Genomic DNA, 18,626 nt, shown 5'->3' with positions numbered 1-18,626 from the left:
TTATTAGGCCCAGTAACCATGATTACTTCACTTCTCTGGGTGTCAGTCCCCTGTGTAGAGGTGGGCTCAGAGGGATGAGTGCTGAATCCTACATATCCTATGTGCTCACAGTGTTCACCATAGTGAGTTCCAATCAATCAATAAAGACAAGTGACACTTGCAGAGACCCATTTGTGCTGGGCACTTTATGGCTGTCATTATATTTGACCTCACGATAACTTACATGGTTGCTGGTGTTCCCTATTTACAGATGATGGAAACGAGACCTCATAATTGCAGTGACTTTCTCAAAGTGATAAATGTGTAAACATGCAGCCAGGCTTCAAATCCATCTGTCCAACCCCAAAGCCAAGGTTCTTTCCACTTGACTCTGTTGATTTCTGAGCTCATGAGCTCGGGATACATCATTAACATTATTTTAATTGAAAATAAATATAACTCGCCAGGCACGGTGGCTCACGCCTATAATCCCAGCACTTTGGGAGGCCGAAGTGGGTGGATCACCTGAGGTCGGGAGTTCAAGACCAGTCTGACCAACATAGAGAAACCCCGTCTCTACTAAAAATACAAAATTAGCCAGGTGTGGTGGCACATGCCAGCTACTTGGGAGGCTAAGGCAGGAGAATTGCATGAACCCGGGAGGTGGAGGTTGCGGTGACCCGAGATCGCACCATTGCATCCAGCCTGGGCAACAAGAGCAAAACTCAGTCTCAAAAAAAAAAAATATATATATATATAAAATTCTTTATCATTGGGAATTACAGGTACCTTATATGCAACATGAACTTTTTCAATCCTTGGCTTGTTCCAAGCTACCCTGGAGAAATACCTCTGAATGGCTCCATAAAGATGTTGTCATGTGTTAGAATACCTTAGTCACTTTCATGTGGGCAAGGGTCTGGATTTTTTTTATCTTTTAAAATCATTTTGAGCAAGTGAAAACAACATTTTTTCCCCTCAAAAGAAATGTAAGGCTGGGCATGGTGGTGCATGCCTGTAATCCCAGCACTTTGGGAGGCTGAGGAGGGTGGCTCACTTGAGGCCAGGAGTTCGAGAGGCCGGGAGGTGGAAGCTGCAGTGAGCCTTGATCGTGCCACTGCACTCCTGCCTGGGCAACCAGAGTGAGAGACCCTGCCTCCAAAAAACAAAAAAAGAAAAGAAATATAAAACCATAGTGCCACAATCAAAAAGGCTGAACTCCTGTAAAATAAAAGTATAATACAACCCAACCATCCCACAGTTCTAAGCTCTGTTTCTCCAATGCTTGAAAGGCCAGGATTTCCATTTTATATGTAAAAAGAATAAAACATGAGTGAACAAAATAGCCATGACATTTTGGTGTGCGCTCAGATCTGCCAGGAAGTTTCTTTCTGGTTGATTTTCATGGCAGGCTGGGGCCACAGATAGGGTGTGGGCTTCACAGAATCAGAACAAGAGTGAAAATCCTCGCTTTTCCACAGGCAGGCAATTTATACTTCTTGAACCTCAGTTTCTTCTTCTGTGAAATGGGGGGATTATTGTGTGAACTAAACAAATAATGTGCATAAAGAGCAAATATAATATTCATCCCACTCTCAATTCAAAATAGACTTGTGCCATGCGTGATAACAATCATCTTCTTGACTCCTTAACTTTGTGCCAGGCACTGGGCTGAGCCTTTTCTACAGATTATCTAAGGGAAATCAGTATTTGAGCTCAGTTGCTCTAGCTCCAGAGCCTACCCCATGCCCCGCTCTAGGACACGAGCCACTTACCGGTTTCGGATGAAAGGCTTTCTGAGCAATTGCTTCAGCAGAAAGTAGGTGCCTGTGAGGGTCCAGTGGTCCTGTGTGAGGGTCCTGGCTGATGTGGCGAGCCATTTGGCCCAAAGTGGGGAGGACCTTGCCTAATAATCCCTCATCCTCTCACACTGCAAAATTAGTACCACAGCTTTCTGCCCCCTTGGATTGGTTTCCCTACTAGACTAGGCATATAATAGATGTCCAAAAAAAATGCTTGTAGGATAAATAAATGCAAATAAACCGAACGATTTCCCTATGTAGGAAGCATTTTATGCTTAACTTCTCCATTCTCCTCTTAAACATACTGACATGATTGAAGAGATTTTTTTAAAGCTGTTAATTCTCCACCATCCAATTCAAGGCCCATCAAGCATTTATTCAGCACCTATTATTAATGTAGATGGCCAAGGATTACATATGTAATCCATTAGAGAGTATTGAAAAACAACAACAAAGCCCAGTGTAAAAATATTGAGCTATGAAATACATAATACTTTCCAGGTAGCATTGACTTCTGTAGCTGTTTTATGTTAATTTTCTAATTTGCATTCCCTGAGCTCTTATTAAGCAGTCAGGGTGGGCAGACTGGGAAAGTGTCATGTGAAGCAGCACCAGAATTAACATGGCAACATGCCGAAACCCCAGCTCTACAAAAAAATACAAAAATTAGCTGGGTGTGGTGGTGTGCACCTGTGGTCCCAGCTACTCTGGAGGCTGAGGCAGGAAGATCACTTGAGCCCAGGAGGTGGAGGCTGCAGTTAACAGAGATTGCACCACTGCACTCCGCCCTGGGTGACAGAGCCGGACCCTACCTCGAAGGAAAAAAAAAGACTTAACAAGGCTAAAATTGGAACATGGTTTAGTAATGAGACCTTGCAAAACCTCAATTTCATTATCTACAAAATGGGGATAGTGTCCTCTCCCCTCCCTTTCTCCCAGCAGGGAAACAAGAGCTTGAAAGAATGAGGACCCAAGGATGGCTTGACATTGGTCGTCTCATGCATATTCTTTTTCTCTCGTCCTTCTCTGCAAAAGGCAAACAAGAACGAAATGATAACAGGCACATCCACTGAAGCAAAACAGGTCACTGGAAGATAATATACTGAAGGACAAATAAAAGTCAAGTGTAGCTGGGCCCAGAATGGGTAGGTGAAAATGTGTGGGAAGGAGAGAAGGCATGTCCTTTTTCATAAAACAGATTTTTTTTGTTTTTTTTAAGACAGGGTCTCATTCTGTCACCCAGGCTGGACTCTGGTGGCACAACGGCGACCCACTGCAGCCTCAACTTTCTGGGCTCAAGCAATCCTCCCAGCGCAGCCTCCCAAGAAGCTGGACTGCAGGCATGCACCACCATGCCTGGCTAATTTTTTTATACAGATGGGGTCTCACTATGTTGCCCCGGCTGGTTGTAAACTCCTGGACTCAAGCCACCCTTCTGCCTTAGCCTCCCAAAGTGCTGGGATTATGAACATAAGCCACGGTGCCTGGTCATAGAAAGGCTTTAAAAATATTAGCAATGTGAAACATGCACACTTGTGTGGTTTTAATATCTTCTTTGCCATTTTGGCTGCCTGTACAAGATGGGTACTCCATCAGATATGGAAGCAAGCTTTTGAAAAGGTACTTTAAGATATAGTATAAAATGATAAACTGGGCACGGTGGCTCACACCTGTAATCCCAGCACTTTGGGAGGCCGATGTGGGCAGATCACTTGAGATCAGGAGTTCGAGACCAGCCTGGCCAACATGGTGAAACCCCGTCTCTACTAAAAATACAAAAATTAGCCGGGCGTGGTGGCACGTGCCTATAATCCTAGCTACTCAGGAGGCTGAGTCAGGAGAATCACTTGAACCCAAGAGGCAGAGGTTGCAGTGAGCCGAGATGGTGCCACTGCACTCCAGTCTGGGCAACAGAGTGAGACTCTGTCTCAAAAATAAAATAAAATAAAAATAAAAAATAAAATAATGATGATGCCGAGACAAAATTGTTTAGCTTATGTTAAATGAAGGCACCAGCTCACAAAATTTACTTACAATGACTGGGTATACAAGACAGTGTGTGCATATGGATCAGACCAGAGGAAAAGTACTTGGCAAACAAAAACAGCTTATTTATTAGGATGATAGAACTGCCTTGCCCAGTGCCTGGAATCAAACACATGTTTAATAAATGTGTTGATAATAAAAATAAAATAAAAATGAGAACATCTGATATGCCATATGTTATAACTGTGAATACTGGTCTCTGTTAGCCAATCATTCAGAGATGATACCACCCCTTTTTGAAATAATTTTGTTGTTTTACTTCTTTTTTTCCCTTTACTTCATGCAATACTATTTCCAAAGAAATTGGTGTCATCAGAAAAGTCTGCAGTCTATGAATATGGGGCTTTGTACACAGAACTGGATAAAGGTCACTCATGCATTTCTGATATCTAAAGCCAGGAGAAGCATTTGCAGATAAGCAGGAGACCTGCTGTTATTCATTAGTTAGCTGACTGTCCTTGGGAAAAACAAGCCCTTAGGGTCTCAGTCAACAGATATGTGACTGGATTTAGATAGGCCTTTAAATACTTTAATATGAAATGTCAAGATCAAACACACTGGGTCAACGAAGACAGATGAGCTCTTCAAAGAGTTAATATTTGAAAACTTTTATTTTCTCAAATGAGCACCAACACAGATTGGAAATATGACAGAAACAATGCACTTTTCTCTAATACTGAATCACTATGTACAAATACGGGAAAAGGTGAAGACAAATTATTTGAAAACAATTACCTTTGTTATAGAAGCAAAGTGACCTGAAAAATGCCACCAAAGAAAACAAAAACCCAAACCCAACAAATACAGTTTGTAAACACAAGCATAAATAGACAGATTCTGTATTGGAAGATAGTCTCTGCAGGTTGGGAAAGAGAATCGACTCCCACTGTCACCGAAATGTTATACAAAAACATGGGCAGATAGAATTTGGTAACATGAGAATAGCTTTCATAGTTTCTTCTAGGCTTTACCTTTTCTGCCAGATTTCATAACTATTTTAATTTTATAAAAAGTAAATATCTCTTTCCTCTATCTAGACAACTAACATATTTTCTCATTTGAGGCAGATTCCTCTAAAATATGTAAGTTGATTGTGTTCAAGATTTGATTTCTCAGCCTCTTTCTGAACCTGAGGCAATCTGACCTTAAAAAAAAAAAAGCTGTTTACCACAAAGATATGTGTATTATAATATTAATGTTCTTTTAATCCAAACCAGTTAATGTTTAACATGATGCGGCTTCTAAAACAGCTGGAGCCCTGCGATACGTGATTAATACTCTCATCTCAGTTAGAAGCACAGATTTGACTCTGCTCCATCTTCACAAACAACACATCTCCTTTACAGTCTGTAAAAGCTGAGCACGCAAAGCAAGAAAAAGGAGCAAACCCGCAGCAGCTCCATACTCAAACAAATCCTCGTGGGTTCTGCTGTTGGTCCACTCAGAAACAGAAACAGCCAGAGAGAAAGAGAAGAAAAACTTTATGCGCCCGAGGTGTAAACTGTAGTTAAAGTGTCCCCACTCGAGAAAACAGGAGGCACAATCGAAAGTGCTTTTTACACACGTGCGCACGCACACGCACACGCACAACTAAAAACGTGATTCTGATTTGTTGGAAATTCTTCCAACAGGAAGAATCACTGTAAGTTGTTACTACTAAATTAACTTGGTTTTATTTATTTTCTTTTCTAGCCAATACTGATGCAAGAAAATATTTCAATTCTCAACCTGATTAATGTACTGCAGAGTCTGTTCCACTGGGGAAAAAATGCAGAGAGGCATTGCTTCAAAGCCTTGATCCAGATTAAAGTGATAGAGACCTTAAAAAAAAAAAAAAACTGAAAACATGTATTGGTGATCACTGTTTCCCTTAAAATATACTTCAAGAAATGCAAAGGAAACCATAGAATTTAAAAGGAAAATAAAAAGTGCTCTCAGGGGATCTGAGAAAACAGCACCAAATATATTATTTAAAAAATTAAATATTATTTACAAAAGTATATTTTACAAGCAACTGTTTCTTTTATATATATCCACTTGAAAATCTCTTTATAAAGGGTCATCTCTTTTGCACACACTGATCCACCAGTAAAAATGCACTCTAGCCTATCCTCGTGAACTCAGGAAGAACACTCAGTCAGGTCCAGCTGACAGCTTGTGGGTATCGAGTTTGGCTGTGTTTGGTTCATGTCAAATCAATCCATCAGCAGCCTGAGACTAATGTCCCGGGTCCCGAGGGGTCTGGGTCTACTCCAAGGTGGCCAAGGTCATATGACCTAGGGTGGCACAGGGGAGATGGAGCTAGAGAGTCTGCTGGCTGGACTTCAGTTCCAAACGAAGGCAGCTGCTGGCTGAGGTATAGAACTTCATGCCTTTTCCTTTCTCACGTCTCCTTACCCTGTCTCTACTCCCCACACCCCGCCCCCAAACTTCACCAACAAACTCCAATTCCCCCAACCCACCTGGGGTGAATGAATGAGGTCTTTGGTTATGCTCTAAGTCAATAATTTGGTGAGGAAATTAAAGAATGAACTGACTGAGGCCATGAGTTAATTTAGCATCTCCATAGCTCAGCTGTGGCCTCTCCAATGCTGCTCAATGTTAGATAGACAACCCATGAACAGAGCGAACGTTGTAAGAAGCACTTTTGGTTTCACTGACACAAAGGGAAAGCCTAATGACTTTTTTTTCCCCTGTAGTTATGGAAAAACCAACACTCTACTCAGCTCTCTCACAGCAAGTATGGTGCCTTGCACCCACTGAAGGCTCACTGGATAGTCACCGAAAAAAAAAACATTCAGAACCAGGGTCTGACTGGAGCCTGCTTTGATCCATCCAACAGTCAAAGGCCTCATCCCCAAGGAAGAACAGTGGCACATTGGTCCCCTTGGAAACTTGAGGGCACCCCATGTCTAGTTTATGTCACCACATTCCATTTGTAGTTTGAAAGACAAAATACCTACCCCATGTTTAACCCCCATTTTCTTCTTATGGGAAGGACTATCAATAAACAGCCAGGACAATCCCTGAGGAAAGGGTCCAATGAAAATCCATAAAGAGAGACTATTTCCTTGAGGAGGGGGAAGGGAGAGAGGGGAAATCCATGGCTTCTGTGCCGGGAAGCCAGCTTAGGAATGTGAAAGTTAAAAAACGATTTCATTGAGAACGTGGGCCTGTGAGCCAGAGAAACTATTCTTCTGGGAGCAGAAATTCAGTATTTCTTCTGAACTTCAGTCTACCTTGCAGTAAAGTGGGGAGAACAACTGGATCTCCCAGGGCTATGAAAGCACTGGAAAGATCTGGACAAGAAGCCTTGGGGAACAAAAGTCAATTTCTAAGCCCACACCTGTCTTGGGGCTCCCATTCCACCATCAGCGCGTGGAGACACACAAAAAAGCATTTCCACCAAGGACGCGCTCTGAATGGAAACTGGTTCTGCTGCAGACGCGATTCTGAAAAGCTCCCGGGCTGTTGGCTGCTTTCATCTCAGTTCATTACTTTACAGAATCTCCCCATGAACTCATTCTTTTGTGAGACTGTTAGGGTGAATTTTCCGAGAAGGTCGGCCTACTTGGAGGAGATGCTGAGAATTACCTAACACGCACACGTATCTTAACAATAATATATTCAGTCTAAGAAATGAAATTAACCCAGTTAAATGAGTTTCAGTCATATACTGTGTAATGGCTGAATTGCTGTAGAACAGACTTCACAGTGTTGATTAAATGTAACAAACTCCTCTTTCTCTTATGGGCCTTACAGGGATGTGCTCTCCACTTCCCTAATCGAAGGATGTTTGGATGGGGGAGGGGGTGATATCGGAATTTGGGCAGAACTCCTCCCTGCTGCTGGACCACACTGACAGGAGATTTCTCTCCACGCAAGACATTCAGGCCTAAGTGGGACAATTAGGGGCATGAGGAATCTACCAGCCAGGTTATTACTAAGCTCAGAGCCTGGGGCCCGTGCTTTCTACAGTCTACAGTAACAAGACTGGAGAAAAACACCCGAAACTCTAAGAACAAGAAATTGACGATCCCACGGAAGCCACTGTAAAACCGAAGAGGAAAGATGCACCGAACCTGAACTGGTTCCAATGTAAACCCCTCCTCCTGGGATGACCCCTACCCAGTCCCCTCCCTCACCACACTCCTCTTATGAGGGGTTAGAAGGAAGGGCAGTTAGAATTGCTAACTGATCCTACTTTTTATTTCTCTGACTCAATATCTGAGCCATTTCTTCAGGAGCTCCCAAACTGCAGCCCCTTTGTGCCCTGCTCTCCTCAATTACTGATTTGACTTGGTTGCTGGTCAAAGCCTTCGGGATATTTGGATGGTGAGCCCATTGCAAACAGCAGTCCCCTCACACCTTACCTGCGGTGGCTAGAGGCAAAGATGATGATTGCCCAGAGACTGAGTGAGGCATCAGAGTCAGTGCACCCACCTGGCCACTGCCCAAGTCACTCGCTGCTGCCAGGACACTCCCCCACTCAGCCCAGGAGAACCAGGCCCTTGCCCCACCAACTAGAATCAGGGCCACATCTTGTGCTCATGTGCTAACCTGGCACATTTGGTGTCAGGAACAGAAGCTTCTAGTCAGAGAGAATGCAGTCATGAGGTATTTTTTTTTCTCTTTGTCCTTTTAGACAAGTCAATTATTTCAAGCCTAAGTTATCAGGTCTCCAGGAGCGGCGCAATTTTGTTCCTACCTCCACCCTTCCACCCCTTCCCCGCACCAGGACCCTTAGAGTTTCCCCTTTCCCTCTTCCTCACGCCCCCGTGCCACTGCTCTCCTGACAAGAGGCCATCAGGCAGCTCTCGCATGGGCCCTGGGGCCCTTACCAAGGTGGGCTGCCGCCATGCGGTCAAGGATCTGTTCCTTTTGTTGTTTTGTTTTCAGCCAAAACAAGAACAGAGAGAGAAGCCAGGATCAACTCACAAACAGATACAAAGCAAAGAGACAGAGAGACAGCGATTTAGAGGCCGGTCACCAGAAAGATGGCGTCAGGGTGGGAGGATGCCCCGGATGGCAAGGCCCCTAAATGGATGGAACCAAGTGTCAGTCACTCTCTCACGCTTGGGAAGAATGTTCGGTTGAATGGCGTTCACGTGGACACTGGGTTGGGTAGATGCTGTCCAATCAGTCCCAGCCATTGTCCTTGATCATGTGTGCTAGTTCAATGATGTATTTGCCTTCTTTATATTTCTGGCTGCTTTCAAAAGCATGTTCCTAGGAAATACAGAAGCAGAGAAGAGATACTGAACGACCAAAGACAAGAAAATGATTTTTTTTTTCTTTTTTGAGGCAGTCTCACTCTGTCACCCAGGCTGGAGTGCAATGACGCAATCTCCACTCACTGCAATCTCCGCCTCCCAGGTTCGAGCGATTCTCCTGCCTCAGCCTCCCAAGTAGCTGGGATTACAGGCACCCGCCACCACACCTGGCTAATTTTTGTATTTTTAGTAAAGATGGGGTTTCACCATGTTGGCCAGGCTGGTCTCTAACTCCTGAGCTCAGGTGATCCACTCACCTTGGCCTCCCTCATGCCTGCTGGGATTACAGGTGTGAGCCACCATACCCGGCCAAGGAAATGCCTTTTGCAGCAGAGAAGCAGGGGCAGATGACAGGTATCAGCGTCACCACGGTCTGGTCCCAGCTTCACCTTGACTCAGTGAGATGATTCCTACCCCTCAAGCGCTTTATGTCCCCCTCGCTTAGCTGCAGAACTGAGGCAACACCAGGACTTTCACAATATTACAACACAATTTTCCAGGAGCTTTGCTCATTTAAGTCTTTGCAATGTCACCCCCTCAGTAAGGTCTTCCCCAGCTACCCTACTTAAAATCCAACTTCCACTCCAGTACTCCCTTTCTCCCTTCTGCCCCAACCCCTGCTTTAGTTTTCTTCACTGTACTTCTCACTTCTGAATATACATTATAATTTGCATTTCTATTTTGTTTATGCTCTGTCTCCCGTGACTACAATATAAACTTCATGGAGTGCAGAGACTTTCATGTTTAGCTCATGGCTGTAGCCTTACAAGACTGCCTGGCACATAACACAATTTCAATACATAATTGCTGAATGAATTAGTACATTTACATATATAAATTTACATATATATAAATCTTGGTTTACTGGTGCTAACGGAAGTTTGCCCTGGGTTAGATCCATGAAGTTTCTGTGTCATTCCTGCTAGTTTCTAAGAACATAAGAAAACCTGGTTCTAATTTTATTTATTATTATTTTGAGACGGAGTCTTGCTCAGTCGCCTAGGCTGGAGTGCAGTGGTGCGATCTCGGCTCAATACAAGCTCCGTCTCCCGGGTTCAAGCCATTCTCCCTCCTCAGCCTCCCGAGTAGCTGGGACTACAGGAGTCTGCCACCATGCCCAGCTAATTTTTTTTTGTATTTTCAGTAGAGACGGGGTTTCACCATGTTAGCCAGGATGGTCTCAATCTCCTGACCTCGTGATCCACCCACCTAGGCCTCCCAAAGTGCTGGGATTACAGGCGTGAGCCACCGCGCCCGGCCGCCTGGTTCTAATTTTAAACTGTAATTGTTAGGCTTAGAGAAGACAGGGAGAGGAACAAAATACCGTGAGGCCAGACAGGTCTCCTTTTCAATCGGTTTTTCTTGCTGCTTCTATGTCAGATGTGTGGAGACAGGAGCTGTATAAACTCCAGGCCAGAGAACCTGGCAGTCCTTAAGCCCCACCTAACTGCCAGGCCCCCAGAGGGAGAACGTCATACTAACCACCTGGCAGGTGACTTTTCTAAACCCACAGCACTGTGGGCTCTCCCAGCGAATAAACAGGGCTCTTTTGTTTGCAGAGATACACACATAAGAACATCTTGGTGTATCCTCTGAAAAACACTGATCATCTGTGTCTCAGCTCCATATGCACAAGCAGTGGATATCAGCCCTTCCCTGAGCCCCCAGAATTAGTAAGGAATTGAGGCGTACCCTTGCGGGGTTCTGGGTCACCGTTGTATCAACTGTGTCTTCTGTTCTAGAGCTCAGGGGCTTTGTGTTTCAGAACAAGAGCTCAGGCACACCAGAGCAGCAATTTCCCTGACACTTCATTATTCCCTGTCTCTGTGCACACACATGCACACATGCGTGTATACACATGACAGAGCAATGTGTTTTGGGAATAAGGTCCATTGTTCCACGGTAATGTGTTTGGGGGGGAAGGAGGAAAAAGCAAAACTAAGAAAATGAGTTTCCTGTCCCTCTCCCTCTCCCCACGGTCTCCCTCTCTTTCCACGGTCTCCCTCTGATGGCGAGCCGAAGCTGGACTGTACTGCTGCCATCTCGACTCACTGCAACCTCCCTGCCTGATGCTCCTGCCTCAGCCTGCTGAGTGCCTGCGATTGCAGGCGTGAGCCGCCACGCCTGACTGGTTTTCGTATTTCTTTGGTGGAGACGGGGTTTCGCTGTGTTGGCCGGGCTGGTCTCCAGCTCCTAACCGCGAGTGATCCGCCAGCCTCGGCCTCCCGAGGTGCCGGGATTGCAGACGGAGTCTAGTTCACTCAGTGCTCAATGGTGCCCAGGCTGAAGTGCAGTGGCATGATCTCGGCTCGCTACAACCTCCACCTCCCAGCCGCCTGCCTTGGCCTCCCAAAGTGCCGAGATTGCAGCCTCTGCCCGGCCGCCACCCCGTCTGGGAAGTGAGGAGCGTCTCTGCCTGGCCGCCCATCGTCTGGGATGTGAGGAGCCCCTCTGCCTGGCTGCCCAGTCTGGAAAGTGAGGAGCGCCTCTTCCCGGCCGCCATCCCACCTAGGAAGTGAGGAGCGTCTCTGCCCGGCCGCCCATCGTCTGGGATGTGGGGAGCGCCTCTGCCCAGCCGCGACCCCGTCTGGGAGGTGAGGAGCGTCTCTGCCCGGCCGCCCCGTCTGAGAAGTGAGGAGCCCCTCCGCCCGGCAGCCGCCCCGTCTGAGAAGTGAGGAGCCCCTCCGCCTGGCAGCCACCCCGTGTGGGAAGTGAGGAGCGTCTCCGCCCGGCAGCCACCCCATCCGGGAGGTGGGGGTCAGCCCCCCGCCTGGCCAGCTGCCCCGTCCGGGAGGGAGGTGAGGGGGTCAGCCCCCCTCCCGGCCAGCCACCCCGTCTGGGAGGGAGGTAGGGGGGTCAGCCCCCCGCCCAGCCAGCCGCCCCGTCTGGGAGGGAGGTGAGGGGGTCAGCCCCCCGCCCGGCCAGCCGCCGCGTCCGGGAGGTGAGGGGCGCCTCTGCCCGGCCGCCCCTACTGGGAAGTGAGGAGCCCCTCTGCCAGGCCACCACCCCGTCTGGGAGGTGTACCCAACAGCTCATTGAGAACGGGCCATGATGACAATGGCGGTTTTGTGGAATAGAAAAGGGGGAAAGGTGGGGAAAAGACTGAGAAATCGGATGGCTGCTGTGTCTGTGTAGAAAGAGGTAGACATGGGAGACTTTTCATTTTGTTCTGTACTAAGAAAAATTCTTCTGCCTTGGGATCCTGTTGATCTGTGACCTTACCCCCAACCCTGTGCTCTCTGAAACATGTGCTGTGTCCACTCAGGGTTGAATGGATTAAGGGCGGTGCAAGATGTGCTTTGTTAAACAGATGCTTGCCACTCCCTAATCTCAAGTACCCAGGGACACAAACACTGCGGAAGGTCGCAGGGTCCTCTGCCTAGGAAAACCAGAGACCTTTGTTCACTTGTTTATCTGCTGACCTTCCCTCCACTATTGTCCTATGACCCTGCCAAATCCCCCTCTGCGAGAAACACCCAAGAATGATCAATAAAAAAATAATAAAAAATAAAATAAAATAAAAAATAAAAAAAATAAAAATAAAAAAAAAGAAAATGAGTTTCCTATTATGAAAAAAAAAATTCGGCCAGGCGTGGTGGCTCACTCCCATAATCCTAACCCTTTGAGAGGCTGAGGCAGGAGGACTGCTTGAGGCCGGTTTGAGACCAGCCTGGGAAACATGACAAAAACCTCATCTCTACAAAAAAAAAAAATACAAAAATCAGCTGGGTGTGATGTCATGCACCTGTGGTCCTAACTACTCGTGAGGCTGAGGCAGGAAGATCATCTGGGTCCAGGAGGTTGAGGCTGCCGTGAGCCAGACTGCACCACTGCAGTCCAGCCTGGGGCCTGTCTCAAAAAATAAATAAAATAAATCAATAGCCCCGAGACACAGAGGCATTTCGAAAATGTCAGAATTGGATTCCAATGGAAAGTGTACTAGACCTGGTGTCAACAGAAACACCCCAACTAATCCTGCCTCTACTGCTTCCCAGCATTGAAGCATCACTTACAGAACTGGGAGATTCACACCTAATTCACAGAGGTAACAATGGAATGAAAGGAGGGCCAGGTGCGGTGGCTCACACCTGTAATCCCAGCACTTTGGGAGACCAAGGTGGGGTGATCACCTGAGGTCAGGAGATGGAGACCAGCCTGACCAAATGGTGAACCTGTGTCTCTACTGAAAATACAAAAAATTTAGGGCCGGGCACGGTGGCTCACACCTGTAATCCCAGCACTTTGAAAGGCTGAGGCGGGCAGATCACGAGGTGAGGAGTTCGAGACCAGCCTGACCAACATGGTGAAACCCCGTCTCTACTAAAAATACAAAAAAATTAGCTGGGCGTGGTGGCGCACACCTGTAATCCCAGCTACTCTGGAGGCTGAGGCAGGAGAATTGCTTGAACCCAGGAGGTGGAGGTTGCAGTGAGCCGAGATCACACCATTGCACTCCAGCCTGGGTGACAGAGTGAGACTCCATCTCAAAAAAAAAAAAAAAAAAAGGTGCCCTGAGCTGGCACATAGGAGGTGACAGATGCATATTTGGGGTGTTGGGTGCTTCCCTGCTGTGCTGTGCACATCACAGTACTTGTCAGGCTGTTTGATCTGTTTTCATCCTCAGCTGGCATCATGACTGTCAACGCTTTGAGGACAGGCACTGGATCTTATCCATTTTTTTGGTATTTAGTCAAAGGCTTTTGATAAACCTTTGTCAAAAGAATGAATTGTTTTACCTGAACCTCAAGTGGGGAGCAAAACCAACCAACTCAGGCTTATCATGTATCTTCAATCCAACACATCTTCAGGGCAGTAAGACAGCCAAGAGGCTGGGAAACAGGGGCAGGGGCAGAACTTTTCTGCACTTGATCTTAGCCAAAAGGCCAAGAAGCAATGAAGAACATTTCTGGATAACCACAATTAGAACTGGGTCCCCCACCCATCACCCAGAGGGGGCCCGTGACTGTACAGAGGGAATAGAATGGCCAAATCCAGCTTCTCCCACAGGAACAACCAAGCCAACCATAGGAAGCTGTGGCTAACCCATCTTGGCACCACACAACACACTGTCTAGGTTTTTTTTTTTTGCTTGTTTGTTTTTTGAGATAGAGTCTCACTCTGTCGCCCAGGCTGGAGTGCAATGGCATGATCTCGGCTCACTGCAACCTCCGCCTCCTGGGTTCAAGCGATTCTCCTGCCTAAGCCTCCTGAGTAGCTGGGATTACAGGCATCTGCCACCATGCCCAGCTAATATTTTTATTTTTGGTAGAGACGGAGTTTCACTATATGTTGGCCAGGCAGGTCTCGAACTCTTGACCTCAGGTGATCCACCCACCTCGGCCCCCCAAACTGCTGGGGTTACAGGCCTGAGCTATTACGCCTGGCCCTATTTTTGTTTGTAATCCTGAATGTTTCCAGGGAGATGGGGAAAATGGAATCTAAAGGCAGTGCTACCAGGCTCCACCTGGGGCAATTTTTTTTTTTAATGATTTCCACATTTTCAAACTATTTCAATGGAATCATAATTCAGTGCCTGGCATGTATTGCTCACATTATTTTATATGTGTGTAAATATATTTTTTCCCAAAAGATGTTATTTTTAGAGCAGCATTAGGGTCACAGCAAAATTGAGCAGAAAGTACAGAGATTTTCCACATACCCGCTACCCACCTCCAGACTCCTCCATTATCAAAATCCCACACCAGATTAGAACATTTGTTACAATGGATGAACCTACACTGACATATCATCAGCACTCTGCGGCAGGTTTGACAACTCCTTCAGGCTCCTTCAGAAGCCAGAGGCAGTTCATGAGCCATATGACAGGACAGGGAATTTGAGACATTTTACATGGACTAAATTGCCTTCCCAGAGACAGGAAGACCAACTTTTCAATATCCTCACAATGACAGGGAGGGCAAGAACAGAAAGGAATGTGCAATGCATGGATGTACACGTGCAGGCTGAAAAAAATCTGCCAATAATAAAAATAACAATTTAATTTTCACTGACATATGCTCTATGCAAGGTGATGACCTAAGTGTTTTATAGGCATGATCCTATTTAACACTCAAACCAACTCTGTAAGTATGAGGAAACTTAGCACAGAAGCTAAGTAGCTTGTCCAAGGACACACAGACAAATAAGTCATATACCCAAATTTGAACCTGACTCTAGCTGCCTAGATGGTTCTTAACCACTAGCTAGAGGGACTGTAGGGGCAGTGTCTATGGTTATGTGGCGACCCCAGCGCATGTTAGGACAATTAGTCCCCAGCGTTCAAGCAGCCGATCCCAGCCCTTCCCTCCTCTCACTATGGCAAAGGACTGCTCACTTTCCCTAGGCCCCAAAGGGACCTTAACATTTTTTGCTGAGTTAAACAATGAAAGAATAATTGTCCATTTGGGAGAGGTCCAGCCATGATCACATCTGACAGTGGATGTTAATTAAGGCAGTTTTCGATAATGCCTTGCTCAGGGCCTGGGACCTAGGTGTTTTAGGAACATTTATTGGAGTATCAAAGTACAGTGGCTTCAGAACATGGGTTCTGGACCAGGCAACAGTGTGGCTCACGCCTATAATCCCAGCACTTTGGGAGGCCAAGTTGGGAAGACTGCTTGAGCTCAGGAGTTTGAGGCCAGCCTGAGCAACATAGTGAGACCCTGTCTCTATTTATTAAGAAACAAATTTGTTGGCCAGGCATGGTGGCTCACACCTGTAATCGCAGCACTTTGGGAGCCCGAGGGGGGTGGATCACCTGAGATCAGGAGTTCGAGACCAGCCTGGCCAACATGGTGAAATCCTGTCTCTACTAAAAATACAAAAAATAAGCCAGGCGTGGTGACGCATGCCTGTAATCCCAGCTACTTGGGAGGCTGAGGCATGAGAATCGCTTGAATCTGGGAGACAGAGGTTGTGGTGAGCTGAGATTGCGCCACTGCACTCCAGCCTGGGCGACAGAGCAAAACTCTGTCTCAAAATAAAATGAAATAAAATAAATTTGCCTAATATTTAAAAAACAGCATGGGCTCTGTGTCAGAATACTACTACATGGTCACGTCCTTTGAGAATGAAAAATTTAGAAATAAAAAATAAATAACAGAATATTACATGGATTCCTATCCTGTTGTGGCTATTTAATGGCTAGATTGCCTTGGACATACTATTAACCTCCTTAAGTCTCAGTATCCCTATCCATAAAATAGAGGTGAAGATAGCATCTAACCTCTAAGGCTGCTGATGCATGCCTGGCATCTAGTGAGCTGTCGAGTAAGGTTATATGCCATTACTATTATTATTTATTAAATCTAAAGGGGTGTGTGTCTCAGGGGGTAGGTGTGAAGGAATGAATAGGAGGAGGGAAATATATCAACAGAAAGGAAAGAATGAGTGTGGTAGACAGGTGACTATCCTGGTCTAAGACAATCCCACAAGGCCATGGAAAGTGAGTAGAAGAAAGTGTCAGATTCTGGCATGAGGCTCTTGGCAATTCCCTTCCAGCCCTCTACCAACCAGACTCCTTTATACTTACGTATTTCCAGCCCAGAGTGGTTTTGCAGTTTTCACAGTAAATGTCTGCGACTGCATGCAGTCCTGTTAGCAACACTCGCTCTTCTGCAGGCCCACAGCCCACATTAACTCTATGTCGAGGCACAAAAAGAGAGAGTGGGTAGTTAGTGACACGCACATCAGGCATTCAAGCTGAGCTTCCAGCAAAAATTAACTGGGCAAGGCTGTCCCAAGGGGAGCCAACCCTGAGCTGAGCAGATCTAAACCAATCCCCAAAAGGTGGCCACAGGGAAATATCTCAGCTGGAAGGAAATTCAGATCTGCAAGTTCTAGTGGAGTGGGTCTACTGAAATAATCTTTATGGTTGAGAGTTTGCTTTAAATTTTAATTTTTCTAACAAATACTTTAAATCTGTGACTTAGGGGGACAAGCTGACAGCCACACTGTGAAGTCCACAGCCATGGGCACAGGTCCTCACAGCTTACTGAGGACTGAATGAAGCTGAAGATGCCACACGTGATAGCACAGTGTGGTCCTGATACAGGAATGAGTGATCCCTGGGTGCTGAAAGGCTCTACTCCTTCACAGGGTGCCCAGCTCAAGCCACAGGCCAGATTTCCATTTTTACAGTTTATCAGGCTTATGTAGGCTTCACCTTCCCTTCCCAGGGAAGAGGTGATAAACCTGGTGCCTGGGGATGGCTGAGGGCCCTGGAAACTGTGCATCTGCCCGAAGTGGGCCTTCCTTCCTCCTTAGGTCCCGCAGCAGATCTTGGTGTCTTTTTCACCCATATTCTCTTCCCCAGTGACACATCTCAGATCTCATTATGAGCCCTTCATGTTGAGGCTCTCAGAATCTCCTCAGCTTCTTCCCTGTGGGACTACAGTCCTCTGGTGTGCCCTCTGAGGGGGAATGTAGTGAATATATTATTTTTAGCCAGAGATGTTGGCAAGAAATGTTCCCCAAAGGTAACTGACTACCAATTGTGGACAGTAATGCTCCACAGAGTTTTACTGTGGCAGACAGGGCAGGGTTCATTGTTTAATTATCACCAAGGATTGCTTTTTCCCATCCCTCGAATCTGTACCCCACAAGGAATGTAGCATTCAGAGGCACTCACACTGAGTTAAAGAGGTATGCTCGTCCTTGACTTCCTTGGAACGACTGAAATGCAAGAAAACAAATCGATAGTTAGACATCCATTTCACCTATCTGTTTGGGAAACCAACCCCAATCACAGTTAAGCATGACCTTCCAGGACTGACACAGCAAAAGGGAGTACTGAGCCAGTTAACGGTCCCGCTGGCAGATGGTGTGGGGGCGGAGAAGAGGGTGGAATTAACAGAGCCACAAAGCTCGATCTGGCCCACCGGACTGTTTTCACTAGCCCAGGTAAGAAAATGAAAAAAACCCAAAACCACTATGTCATTAAAAACTTCTTCCCTCCTGACATTGCCTGGTATAATTAATTCACCTGAGATCATTAATCCGCACTGGCGTTTCCTGGTCCCACCTGATTTCAGCCATCTGTGCTAGCCACAGCTTTCCCAGGCTGGCCCAGGCATGGAAACCACCACAAGCTCCTTTGCTTGGCCTCTTGGTCCAGCCCTACCAAAGGCAGCAAAAAAATCCCCGACCCAAGAAAAAACTATCCAACCCACACTTATCGCTTGTCATGCCTTCTAGAAGATCCTAAGTGCCATGACAGTTTACGATCCTAAATGGGAGCACAGCAGCTCTTTTGAGATGTAAGCAACTTGATCTCTGCATCACAGAAATGCTCATGAAGCAGCAATTCCACTTTAACCTCTAGCTTATATATGAGTTTCTTTCTTTTGGCTGGAGGGCGGCAGGGAACAGGAGAAACAGGAGCCAGAGCCTGCCATGCAATCTGGCGTCTGCTTCCATTAACATGGGCCCTGTCCATGTTTTCCTTCTCTGGTTACACTGAGAAGTCGGCCTGACATGAGCCAGCCATGTTCTGCACTGCCGCCTGCATTTTTAATGTGGTCTAACA

At 46.4% G+C, this 18,626-nt stretch overlaps 1 protein-coding gene across 1 annotated transcript in view; it reads right to left on the bottom strand.

The window, feature by feature from the left end:
• Positions 1-4,419: 4,419 nt before the first annotated feature.
• The window catches only part of YPEL2 (yippee like 2), a 69,666-nt gene continuing 55,459 nt past the window's right edge, over positions 4,420-18,626 (bottom strand). The window contains exons 3-5 of the mRNA XM_001134774.8: positions 17,730-17,773; positions 16,632-16,740; positions 4,420-9,056 (exon numbers count right to left, since the gene is read on the bottom strand). Coding sequence (XP_001134774.2) covers positions 8,967-9,056; positions 16,632-16,740; positions 17,730-17,773 — 243 coding nt within the window. The 3' untranslated portion in view covers positions 4,420-8,966. The remainder of the gene's footprint in view (positions 9,057-16,631; positions 16,741-17,729; positions 17,774-18,626) is intronic.

The sequence above is a fragment of the Pan troglodytes genome, chromosome 19 (assembly GCF_028858775.2).
Source record: "Pan troglodytes isolate AG18354 chromosome 19, NHGRI_mPanTro3-v2.0_pri, whole genome shotgun sequence".
In the NCBI taxonomy this organism is placed as follows: Eukaryota; Metazoa; Chordata; class Mammalia; order Primates; family Hominidae; genus Pan; species Pan troglodytes.
Note: the sequence above shows the minus strand (reverse complement) of the source record. Positions and strands in the feature narration are given on the sequence as shown.